At 37.1% G+C, this 27,310-nt stretch overlaps 1 protein-coding gene across 2 annotated transcripts in view; it reads left to right on the top strand.

The window, feature by feature from the left end:
• Positions 1-1,749: 1,749 nt before the first annotated feature.
• Positions 1,750-27,310, top strand: part of LOC134747587 (uncharacterized) — a 179,199-nt gene continuing 153,638 nt past the window's right edge. The window contains exons 1-2 of one of the 2 annotated variants that reach the window (XM_063682180.1): positions 1,750-1,957; positions 9,806-13,422. In XM_063682180.1, coding sequence (XP_063538250.1) covers positions 9,807-10,304 — 498 coding nt within the window. In that variant the 5' untranslated portion in view covers positions 1,750-1,957; position 9,806 and the 3' untranslated portion in view covers positions 10,305-13,422. Of the gene's footprint in view, positions 1,958-9,131; positions 9,346-9,805; positions 13,423-27,310 lie in introns of those variants that run through there. The other variant, XM_063682179.1, reaches the window with a different exon arrangement.

Raw genomic sequence — 27,310 nt, 5'->3', positions numbered from 1 at the left:
CATGATGGCCCGGCGCTGGACCAGTGATCTCGCTGAACCACCCTCGGCTGCCAACCATCAGCTGAAATGACCATCTGTTCATGCGATGGTTATGGCTCCCACACGATGGCCCAGCGCTGGGCCAGCGAGATGGCTGAGAGTACGCACTATGGAATGGGCCACGTGCGTACGCATCATCGCTGGGCCACCTTTGATGATAGGACGAAAAACCGACACCGCGGCAATCCCATCGCCATCCCGCCGCACCATAAACCATCCGACACCACTACCACAAGCCACGCCAATATGATGGCCCATCGTGTAGAGGAGAGCTATTAAGGAAATTGACAGAATCTGTCAATATGTAAGAGCGCGCGTGTATCGGCTGTAGTAATGCACCTGCAGTTGAGATCCGAACGTCAACTTTATTCTATTTTATTACGTTTTTTACGATTTAAAAACCGTATTTTACTTGAACATACTCATACGTAGTAAACGGCAGCCTTGAATTTCAATTGGGCAATCATATACTTGTGATCACGCGTAATCAACAGGTTCGTACACCGTACTGGTAATTAGTAACGTTTTAACTACGGATAGGTGTTTAATGTACAGGATTTTAGTGTAACGTTGTTAGGGTTGATTTGATATACGTGTATTTATATTGGTGCGAAAAAGAAACGTACGTTCAAAGTACGTACTTTATACGCGGGCAATTATTAGATTATTACCTTTGTTGTTAGCCTTCATACTTATCGTTAATGCGCGGTGTTTTCTTATTGGGCCGATTTATATTGTTGTCGAATTTTTTATGTCAGATTTCAATAAAATGTGGTGGATAGATATTTAATCTGTACAATATAAGCGCAATTTCACCATATTTCCTAAAAACAAACGCCGTTTAAAAAATATAAAAGTTCTTTATTAATTTAGATAACCAGGATTCACATGTTACATATTTTATGTTTTACTTATAACTAAAGTTAGTAGGTTTATAATAAAAATGTAAATTAAATCAAATAAATTAAACCTACTTACATATTTTCTAAATGTTTAAGCTTGAGTTTAAATGTCCATTAAAAAAAAGGTTATAGCATAAAGCATAAGTGATGAGTATTCTCTCATAGCGTTCTGTAATGTAATTAGTAGGTACTGTGTAGCGGTCTGGTTGTTTTCGCCCCGGTTTAATCTTTCAGCGGGATTTTATTGCCATGGAAGCCAAAAGGCTTTCGTTACTTAATAAGTCTTGCATACTTAGTATGTTCATTTAATAGTATTGAACATAAACACTTTACTAGGACGACTAAAAATGGAAAAAAAGTCGAGTTTTGACTTTAAATTTTTATCATGTTTTGTACTTAAAGAGCAAGTGCTACGAAGTTTAGAAAAATAGAAATACATATGTAATCGAATCCGACTTCTCGTTTAATTGTTATATTCTCTTTTAATTGTTATATCTATTTAATAACATGGAAATGGAATAAAAGTATTGTTAAAGTTCACTATCACAGCGTCCTTTGTTTTAAAGGAGTTTCAAAGGGATAGCGATTGAATACATTGCGTAGGCGTATGAGTGTGGCATTTAAGTTTCTATTAATATGGTGCACTCGTGGTATTTTGAAAAGGTTAAGTTACTTTATATGGGATAAATTATCAAAAGGCAGGGATTAGAGTAAGGATAATGAGGTATCCTTTGCAAGGGGCGCATTGGCCCCCCTCCCCTCCGCCCTATAAATCACCGAACTTACTTATGTATGGGACGAACGGGCGCAGTTTGGCGCGCGCCGCCGGCCTCAGCGGGTGTCTGTGTGGTGTGCTCGGGCATGTTGCTCTGTTTGGACAAGTGCTAAGTTGATCGTTTGTGTCACAGCTCGTTCGGGCTCGCATTATGTGTAATTAACAGTTTGATTTGTACACAAGTTTTGCATTTATTGTTCTTGCGGATTGTTGGTGCCACTGGATTGTCATTTGTCATCAGGTAAATTAATTGTTGTAACTTTTTTTCTTTAGTACTTTTTTTTCTAAACATTTTTTATTTATTTTGAATTTAATTAGAATGAATAGGTGAAGAATGAATAGCTTTTAACTGTTGTGACTGCGAAATTTGAATAGATGGTAATTTTACGGAAATAAACTTTTTGATAAGCGTGACATAACTGCCTAGTCTTTCTTTAAACGGCATTAGTATTCCATTTTAAGATTTTAACGTGACTATTTTTACTCTGATCAGGTTCTGACACTTGGATAGACTTAAAAAAAAATCTAAAAAACGATTACTTGAGTGACTTGTGTTATTGTTGAAATTTAAAATGAAAAATGTCTTCTTATTTTTAACTAAGTAAGTATAAAATGGGTAACAAAGAAAAACCGGATATTGGTAAATATTGTTAAGCAAAGGAACAAAGAATAGTAATGTACCTGAACTGTAACTTACCATCTGTTAGAAATTAATTAAAATAATTGAAGTTAATTAAACATGAAACAGTTAATTAAGATTTATCACAAGCATACAATTAAGACAGTGATATCTTTATTGCTGAGATATTAATTTCAGACGTGTTTCGAAGCTGTTCGGGTAATTTTTACCTGACCATCCCCTTTTTCGTTGCGGTGATCATAGCGCGCCGTCTCCTTCTCTCCTCGTGCCGCAGGAGCGAGCGAGACGGAAGCAGGCGTTTCGGACTCGATATCATTTCTAACGCTTTTAGAATAGGCGCTACTCTTTGGAATTTCTTCATTTTCAATTATGATCGCATTGACTGTCGGGGCAGTCGATATTACGTTATGTAGGGTGTTTCATCAATGTATGATGGACATGTTTTTTTAATGTATTACGTATGTTCTTGACTATTATCGTAGGATGTCAGAATGCTTATGGCGTTATTCATAAATGCTTGTCAAGTCTAACAAGCCCTGGTAATCAGTGGGTTTGCTTAGTTTCATGAATAAAGGAGTTAGGTACTAGTTAATAATCAAATTGCTGTGTAAATTCTGTCTATTTTAAACCTAGGTTACCTACTACACTTACTACCTAAAAAAAATCTTGCAAATTGCAATCCCAGAATGCATCATTATTTGTTCAGTGCTAAGCAATTATCCCCCACTACCTTTTTATGTCGCGCCGCACTCGCTCCAGCCAGCTTTAGCGTCCCGTCTAACTGTTTCGCCTACGGTCTCGTATTCGCCTAAATTCTCATTACTCATCAGATGGACTTCTGATTTTATCGTCTCGCTTTTAACTTTAGAGTTCGTCGTTACACGAGTCCGGCTTGTGATCTTTCTTTGTCTCAAGAAAGGCTCTTGACAACGCTTTTCCTTTCTAATGAAACACAATTGATATCGTAAAATGATTATTATGATTAGGTAAACGACCATTTAGAAAGGGATGATTCCTTTCTTCATTATTATTAAACCTGTAGATAAAATACCGAATGGACAGCTGGACGAAATGCAGTCATGGCCATAGAAAAAAACAAAAGAACTTTTCACAATGAGAAAATAGTTATGCTTAACCCATGAGGTTTTATAATCTTGTTAAAAAGTTTACTTAAACAATTTACCCCCGTGTTACTTCGTCACTCTTTACAATTCGGAGCCACAAAGGAGCCTGTTGAAATTTGTGTCATTGACAATTTCATCTGGACTAACTGCTGAGAAGAAAGTTCCAACTTCGTTGTTAATGGCTTTGTCTTCCAAGGCTGATCTCTATTACTAATGTAGGCTTAATGGATCATTAATTACATGAATAACTATTTGACCTACCTACCCAACATGTGCTACAATTTGCCATTAACATTGCTGTAAAAATTCTCTACAAAGTAGTACACTAGCACGGAAATTTTTCTGACTAATTTTTCCGACGAAGCTCGATTTTTGCGGCATCAATGTGTTAATTGAGCGATAAGGAAGGAACTATCTCAGTCTAATTTAATACGACCTATAAGCATAAACTTACCTTCCCCATCCAACTTTCTGCCCGTGGGAAATGTGCCAAGAGCGTTCCTAGGTTTCTTACTACGCGAGGAGCCTTAATAAAGTTCCACTTTATTTGTATTCATTCTAGGAAATTAGAAAATTGCTGGAGTCACGCTCATTACGTCATCGGATGCAGGTAAAATTTTAAACATTTTACGTAGAATCACCAGCATTATCAACTTTTTCTCGGGAGTTTGGGTAGAATGTGTCCCTTTCATTCGACCTTATCGTGGATGTGTAAAAATTCGCCGCCGAAGTTACGTAATGACGTCACTCAATTAACACGTCATTTCGACAGGCTCCGGTAAATTGTCAGAACGGAATATTCGGACGGCATTAAAGAGGAAGTAATACACAAAGCCAATAACTTTAAAAATAGCGTCAACTACGTGGCCATTACGCTTGATTTATTCGCGCGGCCGTCCATTGTCTGCGCCTATCACCGCTACAGCTTTATATTCGTAAGGTATAATGTTTATAACAGCAGTATGGTAATTTTGATTAGTCCTCATAATGAATTACGCAGTTAAGTACAGGCTTCCAGGGGTCCCTGTCGACGATTCACGGTTGCGTTTTAACGGTTATTTCGCTTTGCGCAAAGTTTTCACTGCTGAATTCATATTACAAGTTGTCGTCGTATTCCGCAGTTTTAACGAAGTGAATATAATTGTGGATAAGTAAATAGATTTGAAGTTTTGCCTTATCTAAATGGACTACGACATGGAAATTGCTATTTTTGTTCAATTTACAGTTTGCGGTCTTCTTCATTGTTTATTTTAGTTCACTTTATCTATTTATTTATTTAACCTTTATTGCACAAAAGAAAACGTTACAGTACAAACGGAGGATTTTATGCCACGAGGCATTCTCTACCCGTCAACCTTTATGCAAAGCGGAGAGATTGTGGGCGGTGCTAACTTTAAGCACGCGTATCGTTCTTCAGTTGTTTCGTAATTAAATTTTGCGACGTTAACATAGTTTTCCCAAGCGAACGCCTCACTGATGCGTTGACCTAGAAACGATTCAATTGTAATAGATGCATATGTCGGTTCTTTGGATACTTAATGCTTATTGCATAACATTTGATCGGACGATTGTGTAATTTATCTCTGTTCAGTAATTCAACAGGCATTATAAAACGTTCATCTTCTTAATTTGTTATTTTCTCTGAGTCGATTATGGTGATAACAGTCCTATTGTCTTAACAACAGTATCACTTAGTCAAAGGTATTTGGAAAAGCTGTTTGTTTTGTGGAAAGCAATTCATAGAGATGCACTTGTACGATATAACCCTGTAAGCGTATCGATCTACTGCGCATGCTTGCTTAGATAAATGTCATTTACAAATAGCTAGTTTCGGTTAAATTAATGGAGACAAACCATTGTTACTTTCTCAAATTGAATTTGTTGATTATGCAATATCCTCTTTGAAAAATAACAGGTATATTTTAAAAAAGAGTTCTCAAGTTATTGGTACTGTCGGTACTTATTTATTGTATAAGAAAATAAGTAACTTGTCGTTGTGATATGGTAAGGCTATTAAGGGCAAGCTAGGGTCGGAGAAAGTGTCGGTACGGCTACAACAGCTCATTCTTTACCCGTAACTTCTGTTTAACTGTTATTTCGATTAAATGATATTCACAACATTGTGGGTAGCTTAGCTTGTTTATCTCCCCAGATGGAAGGTTACTCGTATCTATTTATGTTTCTCGGATCATTGTTAAAGTAAGTATTGAACATCAAAGTCACCCACCCGCTCCCGATCAACCTACATATGTATTTCAAATCTTCCCAACTCCCTCACTAAGAAATATCGAAACACAGGTATTCAATGTGATAATAGAACTGAAATTTGCTATCAGATATACATAGTACTATAACCAGAGATGGGCAAAATGTAATCGACTAACGATTAACGATTAAGATTACAAGAATTAATTGCAACTGACGATTGAAAACGACGATTGATCAATCTTAGTTGTATAGAGTGCAACTAATTTAGTTGCAACTAAATTAGTTGCCGATTGATTTCGGACAACTAAATTTTGTAATCGACTAATTAGTTAGACTATTTTCTCGCGACTAATGTTAGAAGCAAATTGAATAGAATACCTCGGTATGGCTATGTTGACAGACTGATTAGGACATCTTAACGGATGTTTAAAAATAATATAGTATATATTTTGACCGTTTCTAAGGAGTGAGATCTGTTCTCACTATTATTTTGCTACTAAAGTAAGTAAGTTTAAAGACCACACGTTGAAAACAAAATAGACCGCGTAGATAATAAACAACATGCAGATGTGTCATTCAATAGAACGTGTTATTTTTAGAAGATGCGTCGGCACTTGCACCAAAATGCAACAAACAACTTCCAGTTCCAGGTAAGTAGGATTATCCCATTGTTTTGTCACCGCGTGACACCAAAAAGAGTTTAACTATTGTCAGAGACAGCAAAATATTGATAGTTTCTATGTCTAAGATTTACTCAGTATCGTATAATTCAAAGTATTAATAATGCACCAACCTACTTTATTGTTTGCGATTTGTAAACAATGCAGTTTTTCGCTATTTGTCGTTATTACCAATATATCGTTATAATAATATTATGGCATTATTTGCATTGTCATTCAAGCATTTCAAATTAAACGTGTATACATAATTTTAGCTCAATCGGATGAAGATATCTGCTTCAAAATAAGTCTCAAAATTCTACCCAAACTAACATAGTTACAACATACGAGTACCTCCGTATGTTACATACATACGTACTTGTAGTTACATATTGCAAGATAAAAAATGCAAAAACGGGCGACTACGTAGTTTTAATATAGATTTAATCGTGAAATTTAGTCGATTGAAACTAAAACTAATTCAGTTGTTAGTCGAACATTCTCACAACTAATTTAATCGCAACTAAATTAATCGCGATTAAAAAATGACGATTGACATTTTTAATCGATTGATTAGTTAACTAAAAGATTAATCGATTAATGCCCATCTCTGACTATAACTATAATGGTCTGATAATCCGAGCCACCATGACATAACTCGTTAATGAATGCAACCAATAGGCCGGTTTTGAATATTCCGTATACAGTCTGGTCCGTGATAGTTTAAAGGTATCCGACAATCTTGAACGACCTTGCAAGCGTCAACCTTATTAACACTTGCGAAATTATAAGACTGCTTCAAAACCAGTACAAATTTAGATTCCCAGACTATTGAGTTCCAAAGTTAACTTAAACACGACCCTTATTGCAATTTTCGTTTAATGTATGATAGTGTTCGACAACACTTATTTACCTACCGTGTTTATCCGTCAGCGTCACCCACTTAGATAATATCTAAAACTTGGCTTAAAAAAGGTCCGCGTTTTGGTAGCGTTTTAAGCGCATACGTTTCATGCCTCCAGCTCGTGCGAGACAGAGAAAAGAAAGTGCAGGTAGTAGTAGGCAGCGGGTGAGCCGGGCAAGATTTATTAGATCGTAACTGGTGGGGTCGCTGCGGCACTGTCGCCGCTTCAAAAAAACCGGCCAAGTGCGAGCTTGCGGCGGCGGGGGCTTCTCATTGTCACTATTTTACGGTTTCAAATGCCCCCGACGCTTAGCAACTTTGAACTGGCGTGAGTTTGACGGCGAGTTTCGAAGTCAATCTGTTCATATATGAGTCGCAATCGGGCGGATAATAATGCCCAGTTAACTCCTAATGTTAATCTATTGCGATAAGCGCTTTGACGGAGATTAGTTATGTAATTATTTATGCCTATCATTGTGCTTTTATATAAGCCACTAAGCACTGATTTAATCAAAGCAGATATTGCCCCGGCAAACCTGCAGAATTTCGGCTTTCTAGGTCAAGCGCTTCGAAAGTTGCAGTTTCGTGAATTTTCCATAACCTCTCTGTTACTGTCACTATAGAACTCTTGTGGTTTACCCGTTACATGTATGAAAAGTTTCTATTTCATTCTGATATGCTTTTATGAACCCTGACATTGTTGATTGATGATTCAAACAAAGAATTGTGGTTAGTTGTGCACGGAAACAATTTCAAGCGATTGACATAGAATTATTCCAATTCCAGTAGCAACAGATACCTTAAAATCGTATCAATTAATAATATACAGTAGGTATAATGGTTTTATGTTACAATCCAGGCAACATTTTAATTAAACCTCGTCACAGACGCGATGGGATTGCGTAGTTTCCTGTAATTTCCGTTGCTAATGGCGTCACAATATGAGAAATATCAACGTTTTTGTTGAAATGTTCCTACTTTTAATATTGAAGTTTCCAGACGAGGATGATAGGTTAGAAATAGTCGTTTTAGAGCTGCGACACGTATCTTGGAACGACTTTCCTTTTGATAATAAGATCGAGCGCGGCGGGGCTATATAGACAAGACATTATTAAACCCAGTCTGTACCGGATTACTTACAATAACCAAACCTAAACCAAACCTTGGCTAAATTTCCAAATCAATAATCAAACACAACAAAAACAAGAAGTTCAAAGAGTGATATCATCGATTCTTTTCTACATATTGTTGTCAATATAGTGCTCTTATAAAATGATTGGACTCTGTGACAGTTTCCATTTTACTTCGCTATTGGGTCGGGAAATCGGAGAGGGTCGTTGTTAAACCTTGAGAGCCCTCGATGTTTTCTCGTTATCCTGAATTTCCTGAAATACTGTTATCAGGCTGTGTAAAGACGCATTCCAGTACAGGTGTTGTTTGATCTCCAGTTTATATTTACCTCTGAACTATCTCCTTTGTTGATTTGATTTTCTCTAATTCGTTTTGTATTTTCCTGGTCCGTTGTAAAGTGTGTACCTCTTAGTAGTTTTGTGTCAATAAATTAATTTGGAAATCTTTATTAATTCTTCTTTGTCTATATCTTCAATGAATAGGCAGCGTAGTTACATTTTGCGTCTCAGGCCGACCTCTACTGGGGATTTCACTTTTACAATATTGATGTGGGCCGATGGTTTGGTGGCCACAGCAAACGGTTGAGCCGTGGCGGCAAGTCAATAGAGTCCAAAATGACGGGGCCCGACGTCACGGCTTCCTCTCCGCACGACGTATGTACGTAGCCGTGCACGAATGACGCAATTGGCTTTTTCAATGTCTTATCTACAGTGAAGTGAAGTATGTTGTCATTGTCATTCGCCGAGCGATCGCCGCGCTGCGCACGCGTCGCGCTGTGAGCGGTTTATTTTTGTTTCACTTCTCTTTTTTACCGTCGTCGAGGACAAAGTGACGGATTGCTCGCTCGTTTTGTGCCAGTGTTTTGAACTTTGCTGTGACATTGAGCAGTGTTTAATCAGGGCCCTAAGCTGTGATCATGCTGGTTTCGGGACTGTTCGTCTTGACTCCTGATATATCTTTCAGGTGGGTGTTCGAACTGTATCGCTGTCAAGGTGTCGTTCCGCTATTTTGTTGTTGAGTTTTTAAGTACGCTCCTTTGTTTTGCTCGTGAATCGCCGCCTATAATAACAATTGTAATTAAAAACAAGCTCGTTCCGTGACAAAACATGGACTTATTGCCTTCGGGGTGTACTAATCTTTTTACCTCGCCGCTTTGTTACAATTAGTTTTTGAATAACGGCCAACGTAGGTGTGACTCAATGATGACGCTACACTGAAAATATTGAGTCCAATGAATGAAAAGAATATGCTTTATGAAATATAATTGTACATTACTTTCGATTGGATAGTGCGCCGATCGCCCGAGGCGATGAACAATTAGTTTGCTTTCCCATGAGTTTTCCGATTATGCGCGTCAGTGATTTTGTGTGGGTTTTCCGATTCGGTGTTTACTGGTTGCTAATAGTGTTGTTTGTTGTTGCAGGATGACGCCGCAGGAGGAGCGAGACGCCCGCGGCGCGGGGCTGGCCGGCTGCGCGCTGGCCGACGCGCTGGAAGACGACATGTTCGGCCCGCCGCGCACGGAACCCGCCGCTCGCCCCAAGCTCTCCATGATCTCCGCCCGCCTGCGCGCTAATGAGGAGCGCAAGCGCGTCATCGAGATCTGCTCTCAAAAACTAGAGAATATCGAGGACCCCGCGCGTGACCTGCGCCGGTCCGTGTGCATAAACAACACCTACTGCAGACTGAGCGAGGAAGCTCGCCGCGAGAAGGAAGCGCGCAGGCGCCGCGCGCGGGAGGAATGTGACGACTCCTGGGTCGGCAAGAAGGCACGAAGGGCCGTCGAGGACGAGTGCTTAGCTCTGCTCGACGCCATCCCCGAGCTCGGCGACGCAAACCTCGGCTGCGCGCAGCTGGCGCGACAGCTGCCCCGCCAGGACGCGCTGCTGCCCCCCAGCCTGCTGACGGTGCTCGACTCGTGACCGCGCAGGCCGGCGCACCTCAACCCGCTGTGAAGCGAGCGCGAGTGAGCGCTCGTGTGACCCCGAATGCGCCCGAGTCGCTGACCGCGTTACCGGACACTGTTCGGAAACAAATGTGTCAGAAGAGCCTGCGCGGCCCGGTATGCGCGGCGGCTCGAGGCGGGACAGTGTGTTATCATAAACGTTACCCCGGACTGACGTTTAGCCAATTCTTTGTTATTAAGGAGTACCTACTTACTTTGTTAGCGTGTTTTTTATTATTTAGTGAAAGTTGCTCAGGCGCTACCGACGGGCGCGGTCCAATTAGTGTTCAACGATTTATTTTTTACTATCGCACAGTTGAAGTGTTTGGTTGGCTATGACGTCGCGTCGTGTCGTGGGACTCAGCGAGTTAATGATTCACATTGGAGCATAGTTCTAAGCGATTATAATGTTACATTATTGTACTATACATAATTTAAAGATAGTGATTAAGAAATAGTGCAAAATGACTGGGAACGGCTGTGCCAACGCGCTAATGTATTATTTTTATTGGAATAAGTTTAGTACGGGAAGTTCGGTGCGAACTAACCGAAACACAGACAGTTTCTAAACATCCGATCACTTGGAAAGTAAAAGTGCATTGCGCTGCACATAGCGTTTACAACGCGAGGCGCTCTACCGCGAGTTACGTTAGTCGCGAGGAAAAAACACCTTCAATGGTCTTATAGTCGATCTACGCGATATCTGTGAACTAGTCGACAAACGCGACAACACTTGACGGCCGCGCCGCGGTATGCGCGGCACGATTTTGTCACGTACCACTTTCCTAGCTGTACTCTTCCTAGTGATGGAAAAATATCGTTGAGTTGTTCTGTCTGTTATATTTAAAAGCTGTTACCGTCTTATAATGATTATATTTTGTTACCAATGTGTTTGCTGTTTGTTGCAAAATGTTACTCAATATTAAATTATTGTATTGTATCGAAATGACTAAAAAAAACATAAGAGAGTAGGTATCTTATCTGAAACAATAAGGCTGTTGGTAATCAGTCGGCAGATTGTGCAATTCGTGAAGAAATCATTGGTAATTTCCAACTAATTATTTTTGGAAATCTTAATTGTCGCAAAATATATTGGTAGTGTCCCGTTTCGCCCCTCTGAATGGTAAATAGGTACCTGGGGTGGCGCGGGCCGGGTGGGCGGGGCGGAGGACAGAGTTCCCAGCACTCCTGTGATATTAGCCTAGCCTGTGTGTCGTATTCGTGCTAGTTTCCCAAACGTTTGGACATTGTGCTACAGTACCGGTCAAACGGTTTTCGGTTTTTTTTTACCGGTTTTCGGTACAAATGAGTACTTTTGTTCTAATTTTTTTTCCTATAAGATTTTAGGGAATGAGGGATGAGTTGTTTAGAAATGAACGTAAATTGTGTCTGACTAATCAAGCACATCTCTGGAAACAGTAACGGATCAGATGGAAACAAATTTCGACATCCGAACTGCAAAAAAATATCGTACAATAGTACTCATTTGTACCGAAAACAAAGGATGAACTTAAACTTTTGATCGGTGCTGTATGTATTAAAAAATATGCTTTGAAAATTGATTCCGTTTCTTTGGCCATTTTATACGGATTAACCGGATTTTGAGGCGATACGCCTTTAGCATTTAGAAATTTTGGCATCGTAATGTGAACATTTAAAAAGTAGTTTTATTATTATTTGGGACTGCGTTTGTATGTTAACTTGATAAACATTTTACTGTACATAACTGCTTGCCGGCCGTCGCCCTATTGGGGAGGCCGCGTACGTGATTTATAAGGCCAGAACTCGACAAAATTAGGGTGTTCCAAATAACACGAGACGTTTCAACACTGTTCACACGATATTCAATTGGGATTGCAACCAAACGTATTTTACAAATGAATAAAACGCACATAATCGTAAGTAGTTTTTTCAGCGTAATGTAATTCTACTGGCCACGTTTGATAACAAACAACAAAGAAACGAACAAGTAATTATGTAAATGACCAAAATGTATTGTAGACCGTAAGTAAATATTAAGGAAATCATTTTTCTCTGTCGTTTCCATCGCGCCAGCGATATCTCTGCGATTCGCGACGGACTCGAAAATTCTTCGTAAAAAGTTTTCCGCACAAGAAATACCGTCAACCGATTTTTATCTTGATAGCGTCACTTTTCTGGTCGACTGTGACTGTACTCAGACGAGTAACGAAACTCTTAACTCAGTTAACTTGTAAAGTGTCGACACAGTTTTGCGCAAATTATTTCATCTGCTTACGAAATACGACTATCATTATTTAAAGAATAAGTTGACAATCGTTACGATAAATGCGTTTCTTCTTTGTTATTCCTTTTCTTTTGTTTCCGTCTGAACTGGCCGAGTTGAATCACCAGTCTTATTTGTACTTAACGATCATCAAGGAGTTCTAATAGAAAATTAATGTAATTTCCTGTTACGTCACATCAAGCCGCTGCTTGAGGTCTTCTACTATATTTCGAGGTCGTCTGTTTAACTGTATAATTCTTTGAAATTCGAACGTGGCTTCTAGAAATTTCTCCTCAAAGAGATGTGAGATTTTAGTGAAATAAATAAGTAATGCCGAGCCTCTAGTTTAAGGAGAGTCGAAAAATGTGCTCGATTGAGTTAGGTTTACAGAAATGCCAACGTTTTGTATATTTTATTTTTATCGGAGTAGTTCGTGGTTCAATCAAATTCTTTGAGATTTTAATTTAGTTTTTTGCAATATTGGCTGACAGTATCTGGTGAGTCGAATAATGCACAATGGCGTTGAATGTTTCTAAACACTGTTTACCAGACAAACTTATTCAAGTTTAAACTTTTTGTTTTGTTTATTTAAGTCACTTTAATTTTATTTTGTCGTTAATAATATTTGTTTCTGCATTTATTGCGCTTTTTCTCACAAATGATTATGTTCCTGGCAATCTATTTTAAGCTGGATGCGATTGGCGTAATGGCGATCAGGTTTTGTACAAAATTATATCCGTAACAGATAATTTTATATTTAGCTCTCGCCAACCGTGCCGGCTTTTAACAAATTGTGAGTTTAGAAATGTGGAAGTAATACTCAAATGAAGCGGTCATTCGCTTATACTTTGTAAAAGCTGCCAATGTCGAACATAGTAATTTCAATATTCATAAATGTCTCAAGTAAATTTCAAGTTGATATGAGTAGCTTAACTTCAAAGTCTTTAAACTCGGGTAAATCCATTTTCCAGATTATGCGATTTTGGTATTAAGAAATGGTAATACCCTATTACTATTAGATATTTGCCGAGAGGGTCGAAAGGATTTACCTGAGTTTGAAGTTAAGCGACACATATGAATTCTGTAGAACTGTACTTAGATTAATATGCCATATATTATTTTGTATCAATTCAGAGAACACTTCCTTGGAATTCCTATATTGTAACTACTAAGTTTTCTCTGTTTCGAGGAAAATTTGTTGCAAAGGCTGTTTCCGAACGCGGAGTGAAAATATATTATTTTGCCTCCGCGATATCTACGATTCAATGGATTAGTCAATTTAGTATTAAAATAAAGAAATAATTTAAATTAGAGGCGAGATATTGCGCGACGTTTGTAAAATAAGAACGTTTTGTAAATGTTATAATAATTTTATTATTGTGATTAGCTGCTATTTTATAAATGTTTCCTGTCATAGGTTAAGAGATCATTAAATAAATATTACTTAAACTGTAAAAGATTTTTTTTCTTTTGACAAAAATGAAACAATACACCTCCTACCTAATTAAGATTTACTGCATGACATAACCCTGTTTTGACTATTATTGTTTTCTGTGATATTATGATTAGCGTGTATTTTTATTGAATTTGTATGCCAATAGGCACGACATAGTGATACTGAAATATGTATTTAACATCTTGTAACTTACCTATGTTGAACAAATAAATAAAAACAAATAAATCTTTACTTAATAAATACAACAATGACGTCTTAAACAACTTTTATACTTTTATGTAGTTAAATTGATGAAAGACTATTTTTAACGAATAAAATATTTAATTTGTTAGGTATCGTGTTAGGTATTTTTTATTATAAAGTTTAATAATATCTTCTTGTTAGGTCTACCTATTTGTTTGTCTTGTCTGAAAACTGAAAAGGAGCTGGTGAAGTTAAATCTAAAAATAAATAAAATAGCATTAAAACAAGTTATTCAAGGTTATACAAACTATATCTACAAAGAAAACAGACATGAAATATGTCTCGTGATAAAAACTGAAAACAACATATTTTAAAGTATTGAGTTATGAGTGGAATTCTACCAGGGTATGGATGGTATAATAGAAAGGATGCCAATCTCTTAAGGCAGAATTGTTGCAAAAGTGATCGCTTTCAGCTTTAAATAATAGTTCCTAATCTCTCCGGTGGCGCTAGTTAGGCTCTGGGACATAAGGCAACAAATAACCAGACCAAATTACGTAGATTGTTTTTGGTAGTATTTCGGTGTATGGTGGCGCCGCGCCGCCTAATTACTGTTTTTTGATGGACACTTTTCATACATAGAGATTTGGCTCCTTTATATAGTCTCCATGTACCAGGGATTGAATAGAGTAAAACCTGTATTCATTTGTTCAAGTAAACTGACAAAATAGAAAACCACAGACAAAACAAATAGTCGCAAGCTAATGGCATAAGGTTTACAACCTGTTTGGTTTATATGTTCTAATTCTAACATAAAGCTTACTATAAAATTAGCTATCACGGACTTCACAACTAATTATTGCTTATAGCTGTGTAAGCTGGAATATCTAGTATATTTTGTCATGAAGAAACTTCGGAAAATACATTGTAGTTTACTACTTATATTTATATAAGAAAAACAAGTTTGATTCTTTGTTTGCTATCCTTTGATCTGTCAGTATATTCTCGAGGCGAGGCTAACCCTAACGGATAAGAAAGCCTAACGTTGGCTAAAAGCAAGGAAGGAAGGAGGATATTTATGGTCCTTGTAACAATTTATACCAGAAATCAAAGTAATCTATCCGTAAAAGCTTAGATCCTCCTCAAATTGATTAAACCGTTCGCAACGAGAATCGCCCACGTAGGACATTTTTATAGGTAGGGGTAGTACATACCTTGTATAAAATGGTATCTACACCATTTTATACTATAAAATGTTACGATTTGTACAATACAACTCGTGCTGCATTTTATAAGTAAAATCTCACCATTTCACATGTGTTATGTGGTGACCTTGTAAACGTTTCATAATGCGGTATCTCTGTAGTATGTGCCCCGCAGCCACATGCACTGACCCGTATTGACCTAATCTGGGATAAAACAGCCTATAACCTATTGAGTGTTGATAAGTTAGTTTAAAAAGAGGATAAAAATCACAATATAATGTTTGTTTGTCATCTGCATGAGCGGAAGTGTTCACTACGTTTCCTTGAAGGAAAAATGCCTTGAAAGTACATCAAACTTGGCAGGCGTAAATGTTGCCTTTATAATTATTTGGTTAGATAAAAAAAAATATGTTTTTTTTTTTACATATACCTAACCCAATAACATATACTAATCTATGACCTAACCTACCTAATTAATGCAGATACAATAGCCATCTACAAATATTCGAGCGGTCAAGGTGCTTAAAAATATCCGAGATTGAATTGTAATCCCTTGAAAAGCCTGTTTAGATAATTGTGAGTTGTGAGCATTTAGGACCAGTTGCACCAATCATAATTAACAGACTGATTACCGTCAAGCAGCAGAGAACTGAAACTTTCCATACAATAAAATTTTGCGAACGGTAAAACGGTGACAGACGGTTTGGTGCAACCGACCCTTAGACCACTCCGATTTAACTGACAGCGACTTAACTGATGGTAAACTTGGCAAGATAACAAGGAATTATCATCGTAAGGCCCACCATACAGTTTTCCTGTTTTTAACATTAACCTAATTTATTATTTTGTTTATGAAAGGTTCTAATTAGATTGAAACTGAGTGTAAGTGTAATTAGTACCTAAGTAAAGAATCGTCGGTAGCTGTTTGGCCCTATGGTTGACTGACAGAAAATACCTTGAGGTAGGTACCAGTAAGGTAGGTATCTACAAAAAGCTCAATTAAACAAAACTTTTTATTTACATTGTCACTCATCTTGTTCCTTTGTTAGCAAAAAGCATATTTGCTTCCCTGTATTACTAACCAAAGATGACTAAATAATAACGACTTAACACTTATGTCAAATTGTTATTATGAACGGATTCTCAATTCCAATCATATTATACCTATGTATATTTATAGTAACCATTGCAAACACCTAACGCGTGGCGTTTAACACCGTTACGTCACGCCATCTGTTATCGCTAACCTGCGATTCTATAATCTGCAATACAACAAAACCGAGCTACGCCATTTTGTACAAGAAATTACAGTTTATATCATTTTTCTGGTCTCTTGTTTGCTATTAACCTTTCGAATACTATGTATGTAGGTACGCTATATAAAAGTTGTCATCATGAATCATATCATACTAAGTAGTAGGCGTAATGAAGTGTTTATATAAGGAAATGCGACCTTTCAAAAACCTCGGTTTCCAAGACTATCAAATCAAATCTGAAACTTTTATATAGTAAACATATACACCATACATAAAACAAAGTCGCTTTCCGTTGTCTGTCCGTCTATGCCCATCCTATCCCTGTATGCTTAGATCTTTAAAACTCCGACAATGGTTTATTGCCAAAACCAATAAAAAAATGTGCCGGAATGACAGATGAAATGTCACATGATGTTTTCCATACATTATACATTATTTAAATTTCGATTGGAGTTCTCTTTAATCCTTAGAGCCTTTTCACATTGTCCGATCCGATATCGGATGTAGGATACCGGACGCCGTCTATAGCGGTCACGCACACTACAACAAACATTATGTCTGCACATACGCACACAAACAAATATTATCAGTCCGACAACTGACGGGGGGCTTCGACATGTCTGAATTTATAGAAAGCGCCTTTCCGATATCGGATGTCGGAAGGCGCCTATGAGAAAAACAACTAGCTGTAGGCCTCATGCTAATTAAGTCCGCCTTTTTTTGCCTTATTTATCGTTTTTTAGTGATAATAATTTATTAAATACAGAGAAACACATATATCTTATATTTTACATCCTTCCGACATCCGATATCGGATCGTACAATGTGAAAATGCTCTTATGCAGATAAGACGGCCACAGACGCGCAGTTTAATATTAACCTTCATGCATTCCAATATTGCGCGTCATATATGTACAATACCTATAATAGACATTGATATCATGTTGGTATCATATTTTAAAAATCGGAATATTGCCTCCTGTATCATTTGTATTGTAATGTAAGTCAATGGAGATTCTAGGGATTTGTAGTAGAGACTAATTAGATTTGCTTTGGCTCTGAAAATCGGGTAATTACGTTTCAAGCTAAGACATTGATCTACTTAGCGCCACTTGCACCATCCCGCTAACCCGGGGTTAACCGGTTAAACCGTTAACCCAGTGTCAAATTGTACTGGTAACCATGGTAACTCCAGGTTTTTAACATGGGTTAGTGGAATGGTGTGAGTGGCGCTAAGGGTTGTTGGGTTGTTGTACTTACTGACGTAACTGACTGTGTTGAATTTAAATCAATTATTTTCAATCATAACCTTTGTATTGTGTATGTATAAAATCGAGAACAAATAACAAACAGCCGGATTTAAATTTTAATAAACGTCAAAAATTTGCTTTCGATACTATATGGATCGAATCTGATTGTGTCAAAAGTGACGTTTTTGTTTGAAGAAATCATTAAGAAATCCATATCAAATATCTTTATTTTGCTTAAAATATGGTACAAAAGATGGACTTAGTAGCTAAGAAGCACATGCATACTTCACCAGCAACTATCGTATCTAGATCTAATTTTTGGCGTTTATTAAAATTAGAATCAGACCGAAGGAATATAGAAACGGATCAAGCTAAATCTGCATGGTATTTGATATGTTTTAATTTAAAATTGTTAAATATCAAACGGTGTCGCTAACACCATCTAGACGAGTATAGGCCTAAGGTGTGGCGCCATCTATTCGAGTATAACTTTTTCTTTTCCGAGGCACGTTTTTTCCTTATCTTATACGGAGTTACATTACGGAGTTATATCTATCTTTGCTTTAGGTTACCTCGTAACGCCATCTATCGCAAAGTAGTGGAACTGTATTTACGTACAAGTCCAACCAAAGATAGATATAACTCCGTAATAGATGGATATACAGTCTAAGGAAAAAACGTGCCTCGAAAATCACAAAAATATGATTCTCGATCAGATGGCGCCACTACCTTTGTCCTACTCTCGCATAGAGGGCGTTGACGGTTTCGTTTGTTATTTAACAATTTTAACGCATATCAGTGAAAGAACATGGGTCAAAATAATATAAAAATAATTAATGCAATAATTGCCCTATGCATTAATATAACTAAAATAAATAGTGTTTTATCTGTTTGTCGATGTCTATTTGACTAGGTTCAGTTCAGAGAGCGGAGATTTTGAAATATCGTACCGCTTTTTTGGATTACAATACGGTTGCCAAAAATTTTATTAGCAATCTTGAGTATTTTCTCTAGTGTGACATCGTCATGATTTTTTTACTTCCGCTCGACAGAAAAAAAATCATGAAAATAGGTCTAAAACGCACTTTAAAAATATGTTATGCACAAAAGCTAAAAATATGAAAATTGCTTATGAAATGCGCAATTTTATTTTAAGGGAACTCATCGATATTTTTTTTGTTAAAACTTGCAACAAATTAAAATTCAAAACATGATATCCGCGATTCCGCGGTCCCGAGCACGCACATCCATCTCGCTTACGCTCATAGAGAACATGATCCTACGGGGCGGAGCCCTAATAAACTGACACAGTTCAAGTCAATTTTGGTTATTCACTTTTACTATATCGCGACTTAATCTACAGCCTACTTTCTCGGGAAACGATTATACGAGTATACTTATGTAAGCAACCGCCCCGGTAAGCAATTTGTAACAAGTCTGGCATCTGCTCGCGGCCTTTGCTCTAGTGAGTAGTGAGCAGTAAACGTACTCGTACATATACAAAATGTCGCAGCCATTTGGTTAAATAACCCAGCATAAGCATCATATATTATTAAAAGACCGGCCAAGTGCGAGTCGGACTCGCGCACGAAGGGTTCCGTACCATTACGCAAAAAAACGGCAAAAAATCACGTTTGTTGTATGGGAGCCCCACTTAAATATTTATCTGTTTTTAGTATTTGTTGTTATAGCGGCAACAGAAATACATCATCTGTGAAAATTTCAACTGTTTAGCTATCACGGTCCATGAGATACAGCCTGGTGACAGACGGCAGACAGCGGAGTCTTAGTAATAGGGTCCCGTTTTTACCCTTTCGGTAAATCGGAGCGGCCGCGGTGCTCACAAATATCTGTACACGCCTCTATTGTCAAGGCGCTAGAGTGCGTGTTCAGATATTTCTGAGCACCTCGGCCGCTCCGATATATCTGAAGGCTCTTACATGCCTTACAGTGCTACAATGCACAGAACCAGCCAATAATATGAATATTGACTTGTTACTGAATGCATTAATGTCCCGTTTTAAAATGAAATTATGATAGTGGGGTACCTACTAGAAACCGGCAGGTATGACAATTTCATTTTTGTACCCTAAAAGATAAAAAAATATATTAACGTGAACGTTAATATAATATATTTTTTTGCAAGGAAATCTAAGTAAATTAATAAAAAAAAGCCTATTATTCCAATTCAATTGTTACATGTCATGCAATATTTTATTATCAATAGTTTACTTTGATTACTTTTTTTTATTCTTTTTGAAATTGCATGCATTTAAAATATTTATATGGTGTTCTAAGAGTAACAAATAATATGTGGTATTCTCTATAAAAAGGGACCTTATTGTCGATGGCGCTTACGCCATTATAAACGATGCTCCGATATAAATACAATGCCGCGCGACGCTGTGCGGCGTAAGCGCCATCGACAATAAGGTCCCTTTTCATGGAAAATGCCCCATATTGAATATAATTTATTATTTTAATTCACATTCGTGCGTTTCGTGTATTATAATTATTCATTATTTATAAATTGTTCAATGAGATATTGAGATAAGAATAATTATTAAAAAGATATTGTTTTTAAAATTTGAACACATTATTTAGGTGTGGACCCCTCGACGGGTAAAGGCCTCCTCTAGGCATTTCCAATTGTCTCTGTTAGACACTATTTCCGTCCAATTTTCCCCGGCTATCTCTACGATCTCGTCTTTCCATCTTCCTTTTGGTCTTCCAGATCTGCGGTCTCCGTCTTGCCCTTTCCATGTAGTCGCTCTCTTTGTCCACCTGTCATTCTACCAAGAATCTAAGTAAATAGTAAACCCTAATTAATAATTTAACAACCAGTAACCTACGTTCAAACAAATAACATTCATTTAAACCCAGATGGCTATCGCTAGATCGTATTTACCGATAATGCTCCAAACAAGCGTCGCCACCACTCCTGCAGTAATCTTCGGATCGGCATAAGGGTAGCAGCCCCTTTACTATGCATTGTATTTAACATGGGGTAACTTTTATTGTCGCCAAATATAACAAGACCTACAGGAGACCTTTGAAACTCGTGTGCGCCTTATAATTTTACAAGGGCGGGAAGGGAAATGGGGATCAGCGTGTTTTGGTCATGATAAGTATTGAAGCGATTCGTAAATTAATGGATTGCGAAGTAAATTGATTTTGGGTATTAACGCACAATGCCTAGTTATGATTATGACGGCTGTGAAAAGTGAGTCTGGTACTAAGGTGGTTTAGTTTCATTAGGGTTTATTTTCAATCATATAATTCACTTAATTAGTTTTTGTTAGGGTGTTAGAGTTAGACCAAGATAAGTCTGCAACGATTTGTTTTTGACGTTGTTTTAAATGTCAAACTTCTATGAAATTATGACGTATAAATAACACTTGCGCTGCGTATGCTATCATAATCGTTACAGATTATTCTTGGTCTAAACACTACAGTATATTTTTTAAGTACATAATATAATTTCAAATTGTACTTAGGTATAATGATTAAGAAGCCTGCATTTAGGAAAATAATTGACGTTATTAGAATAATATCCTTCTTATTTTAAAACTAACACGGATCTCAATTTTAAATTATTAGTGAAAACCGTGTTTGTTTAAATCAATATAATATCCTTCTTCCTCGCGTTATCCCGACATGTTGCCACGCTCATGGGAGCCTGCGGTCCTCATGACATGCAAGTAATCCTATGACTTGGCGTAGGCACTAGTTTTTATTATTATATATCTACATATAGTTTTTAAACCGCGAATGTTACGCTACGAATACATCCAAACGTTGCCGAAGACGATATGTACGTATTCTTTAGGTATTCTTATTTTATCTTATTTTATTCCAGTTCAAAATACAAAACATGCTTAAATATTACAATTAACATAACCCTGCTTCCATTGCCTCTAGTTACGAAATAAGATCCTACCTGAGACATCGTGAACGACCCAATGTAAACGTAGATACACTCAAAGGAACAAAGAACGAAAACTGTTAGAAACGTTAGGTGACATAAGCCCTTTTTGATTAACAAGACAAAGATATTCCACCCGCAGTCCCTGGAGAAATTCAAACTTCGATTGAGGATGTATTGGGCAGGATAAAAATGCCGAATTAACTGTTACTTTGATGCAGCCCGGGTAATGGTACCTAATAAGAGATTAGTTCTGCATGTTATTATTTAATTTGTTAAATAAGCTACGGTTTGATCTGGGTCACGTTTGTATTTAAAAGCGAGAAGGTGGTTAAGAGTCCCCGGCAAGCTCGGCCGAATTTCACTATCCCATGGAATTTCGTTCCCATTTTAAGGGGCTACCTGAGGTTTTCATCGATTTTTGACAAGTTTTGAATCGTATCTCCTACTTTTGCACTACATATAGAATGATAAGACAAGCGGCTATCGGTTCTTCAATCTTTTATCTCCATTTTTGTCTACCGGATTGTGAAAAAAATGAATACTTATTTATTTATGATTGTTTTAAACATTGTCTAAAAAAAACACAAAAGTTGAACTAATTAACACACAAGTTATGGCCAGAAAACCAGTTTATTTGCCTAAAATTGTTTAACTTTGATGCCAAATATTTCGAAAACAATGAACTTTGAAGTAAATATGGGATACTATATTGCTAAAATCCGTTGCTGTTAATATGATAAGCTACAAAAAACATTAGAAAACTAAGGGATTCAAATCGAAGGTCATTGGGGCATGGGATCCCCTTAAAACTACGTTTTGGATTGTAATTAAACTTTGCACATACCATGACATGAGGTATACCTGTGCCTGTAATGAATTTATATAGCTCCAGTTTATAAAACAAACGAAATAGAGCAAAAACAAATTTTGTATGAAAAACTTAAATTCACTGTATTTTTTTACTATGGTATCTGAAGTTACATAAACTAATTGCAGACCTAGATATACCTTATCCTATTGTAAGTACAAAGTTTCAGAGCAATCTATAGAAAGTCGTTTTAAAATGAGAGCATAACTACGTTTGTGTGGAGAACCGAGGTTGCCGGGGACTCTTAAAATGAATCTAGCAGATATCGCTTGGCAAAACTTCCTAAATTTTCGCTTGAAAGGAGGATTGAAGGATCCGTCTAGCATCTGTTTATATTTTCTTTGTTTAATAATTCGCAAGTCGGGTACAATATAAGTACGGCGAAGGGTCACCCAGGTACAGATGTACATCTGCATTGTGCCACAAAAGTGAGGCAACATCAAGTCGGTACAAATAAAGTAAAACATCGCGGTTGCAAAACTGCTCCGCTGTATAACGGAGAATAATTCTAAACCGCTTTCTCTATTAAAGCAGAACTAATAAGTTAGTAACCTTTCAACATAAATAACATATGAAACAATTAAAGACCCACGCCGAATAATAAAGACTCTACGTAAAAAGACAATAAAGGTAATAAAATAAGTAGTACCGATACGCACAATCCGTGCACGATTATTATGCCTATATTTAATACAACATATATATATGTATGTACATACATAATATACTTAAGTGATGTCTACAATTATACCTATTATAATCACGTTATCACACGTTTTTTGTGTGGCACATAGCCTAGAAGCTTTAAAACATTTAAAAAAAACCTGATCATTATTTGACATACTCTCAGTGCTGCTCGCTTACACCAATGCAATGGAAGTGTGCGCGAGACCAGATAAACTGCGAATAATATAAAATCGACATCAAATCAGCGTCAGATTTTTTAAACTAGAATCGCGCTTGCAACTCTCGTTTAGATTACAGAATTTGCCTTCGGAGTAGTTTCTACGTAAGTACAACTTGTACGAGCCATCAAGGACATACCAAGTATGTACCACGATAATACGGACAGCGTAGGTAGTTATTTTAGTTTCGTAATTTGTACAATAGCTAGTGGAGCTACTTGCATACTTTCCCGTAAACTTACTTCCAGGCTGTAGCAATGGATAGCCTGTTATACCATGCGGTACCTAGGTACTAGGCCCTAGGGTAACTAGGGTTAAGCCCATCACGGAGCGATAATATATCGGCAGATACCGACAGATACGGCACCTACCGATATCTTTTACGTACAATTTGACAGAGCCCACACGCGACGCTGTAATATTTTGGTATCTGCCGATATCTTATCGCAAGGCATCTGCAGATGCCTTAAGGCGGTTCCCTGAGCCAGAAGGCGAAAAATCTCCTCATATGATCATGTTTTTCTAAGAGGCGTTGATATTCGTAGACGTGGAAAAAATATATGTAGTTTTTGACTATATTATCTTTAACAACATAGCTTCCGATACACGAATTATGACACTTCGCTCGATACAATTAATTCCCAAAGTAACCTCTAACTCGGACTTTTAATTCTACTTTACTCGGTTATTTATTATGTGATACTTTAAACAAAAAAAGAATAAAAAACAATCTTAACATAAATAGTAATTTCATAGCTTTAGAATTTCGATGTTGTAAGGTACCGTTTTTAAAATAAATAAAAACCGACAAAATTCGAACAAAATTGACACTTGGCGCGTATGTTCTTTCCCGTTCTTTCTTGCGAAACGTGACAAAGACAGCGGCAAACCGATGGAACGGCCTTAAGATGCCTTACGATGTATCGGTCGGTATATTTCGTCTCTCTCACAATGTAGGTGCTAGACGGAGAGCGATATATATTTTGGTATCGTTGCGTGTGTGGTGCTTAGCGATACTCACAGATATATGAAGGTATCTGTCGGTATCTGCCGATATCAGCCGATATATTATCGCTCCGTCGATGACGAGCTTGAAACTGACTTTTTTTATTTACTCAAAAACATCTGCAACACGCTTCGTCAAAAAACATGTTGGTACATTTGAAGCGGTTAATTTTTTTATGTATATTAAATACGGTTGTACGGTTACCTACCTATTTAATATACATCTTAAAAATAATAGAAGAATAGTAGAAGGTAATATAATAATAATATGTTTGGCAAAGGGTTGTGATGATTTACTTAAACCACTTAGACGCAACGAGCAAGTTTATTGAGCTTTTTGTTGTATCGGCTCATAAATTGTCAGTGTGGATTTTAAACACTAACATTGAATTTAGAATAGAATAGAATAGAAATCATTTATTCAGATAACACATCAATGAATGAATGAATGAATAGTATTTATTCCATACAACATATATAGCAAATACAAGACAAAGATAAACAAAACAGTAGAAATAGAGATGTGAAGCCGAAATGGTCTCCACTCAAATTTAATTTAAATTTCAAACACGATGTACTCGTAACATATTAATTACTATGCATAATTACTAGGTACCTACTCTACATATGTGTATAGGTACTTACTACATTGCAGTATCCCAATGGGTATCCCAATATAATATTATTCTTTATCTTATTTTTAACTATAATTTACGAAAACCAGCCATAATCCACAGAATTAATTATTCAATTAACTAAAGAAAACAGGAAAGTTTACATTTCTGCCAAAAGGTAACATAGGTGAGGTTTGAGAATGTTATCTCTATCTACACAGCACACTTAATTCCCTTGTCCCTCATTATTTTTAAACAAACAAAATGGCTGCCACATGTGACGAGACTGACGAGTATGGAACACACCACACACGACAATCTCGTAGCCATTCATATAGGAAAGTGGCATTACGTCGCTGTAACATGGCAGAGGGGCCTTCATCCAAATGCTTAGCTGATACGGGTTTACATAAACCAGCATTAGCGTGGTCTCCGATTCCACAAGCTAAGAGTTCAAGTAACGTTGGATTTTTCGAGATTTCGACTTGCTTGCGTTTGCGAGGGAATGATAACACGGCACAGTTCCGTGTCCATTAGCAATTCGCCGTGGGCCATACAAATAATAAAAAGGGAACGATACGATAAAGTTAGAACGTATACGTCGTTTTGGGAGTCCACTGAACAAAGTAGTTTAATTAATTTATGACATGATATTTTTGGCTAACTTGTGTCATCAACATCATCATCAATTGAAATTTAATGCTCTCTGTCGTTAACGTCACTGATGTCATTAAATGTTTTATGGACTCGTGAAAAAGCCCTCGGGGCACCTACCTACTAAAAAATTAAAATTTTGAATGTTTGCAAAAAATTAGGGCTCCGCAAAGCCTCTATTGGGGGCCTCTATAGGTTATATCTGGTCCACAGTGACAAACGAAAATTTTTTTCGGGTTCCGAAAAGGGTTCCGTGACCAAAAAAGTTTGAGAACCGCTGATCTAATAGCTTAACAAGACCCGATTCCACAATTGTTCCCGAAAGTTCAGAATGACGGAGACTAGTTTCGTTACGATTTTACGTAACTAGGCTCCGTTATTCCATGTTATTCTAAAATTTCGGGAACAATTGTTTTTCTGTGTGTTTAATACGAAATCCGTTATTCTTACAAAACTTCTACAAACTTAAATAACTAACTTAGTTAACTTAGTGGGTAGGTCTATTGTTCTAAGTCTAAGACCAAAAAAAAAAGTTCATCCTTCTTTCAATACCAATAAAACGGGTCACTTTGTGTGGAAATTGTATACAAAATGGCCAGTTTTCTTTGTTCTTGAGTATACGTTCGTTAAGTCACGTAGACGCGCCCCACTTCTTCTTTCTCTAGGCATAGGCACTCTTGCATACTAATAAAATCGTACACATTAGTGTGGAAAAACGGTGTTTTGTTTTTTATTGGACGACTCCGTGGATGAAAATATCTGCATATACTACGCAGTTTCTATGTTTTTGGGCTATATAAGATACTTGTATTTGTTTAGTTATCAGTAAAATGCGTCTGAAGCTGTTTACAGACCAAATGACGCATAATTACGTCAATTTACGTCTACGTCCCATTTACGTACGTATTTATACGATATACTTGTACGTTATTACGACCGAAACGTCACAAGCTTAAACGAAAACACAACAATCATCTCGAACACAACTCCTTACGTAACAGGTTACCTGTTTCAATATTAAAATTTAACTAATAAAAAGAAAATTTGATCCAAAACTGGGAATATTCCGAACCCCTATAAGTAGTTAGGAGTAGTTAGTTTCCCAACTTTGCTAAAGCAGTTATTAACAGGCAATTATTAAAATCTAATTAAGTTTATGACGCTATGAAACCGGTTAACATCTGCTGCTGTTAGTGGCGCCATCTAGTTTGGATATGCCAAATTAAATTGTTACCAGGGGAAGGAAGTTCCGATTTAGATACGTTTCAGTGGGAGTACAATTAATTCCGTCTCGTTTCAATAGATGTCTCTAAATTATCAGATATATCGGAGCGACCAAAGCGCTCATAAATATCTGAACACGTCTCTTTTGTCGAAGCGTTAGAGCGCGTGTTCAGATATTTTTGAGTACCTT

The sequence above is a fragment of the Cydia strobilella genome, chromosome 15 (assembly GCF_947568885.1).
Source record: "Cydia strobilella chromosome 15, ilCydStro3.1, whole genome shotgun sequence".
Lineage (NCBI taxonomy): Eukaryota > Metazoa > Arthropoda > Insecta > Lepidoptera > Tortricidae > Cydia > Cydia strobilella.
Note: the sequence above shows the minus strand (reverse complement) of the source record. Positions and strands in the feature narration are given on the sequence as shown.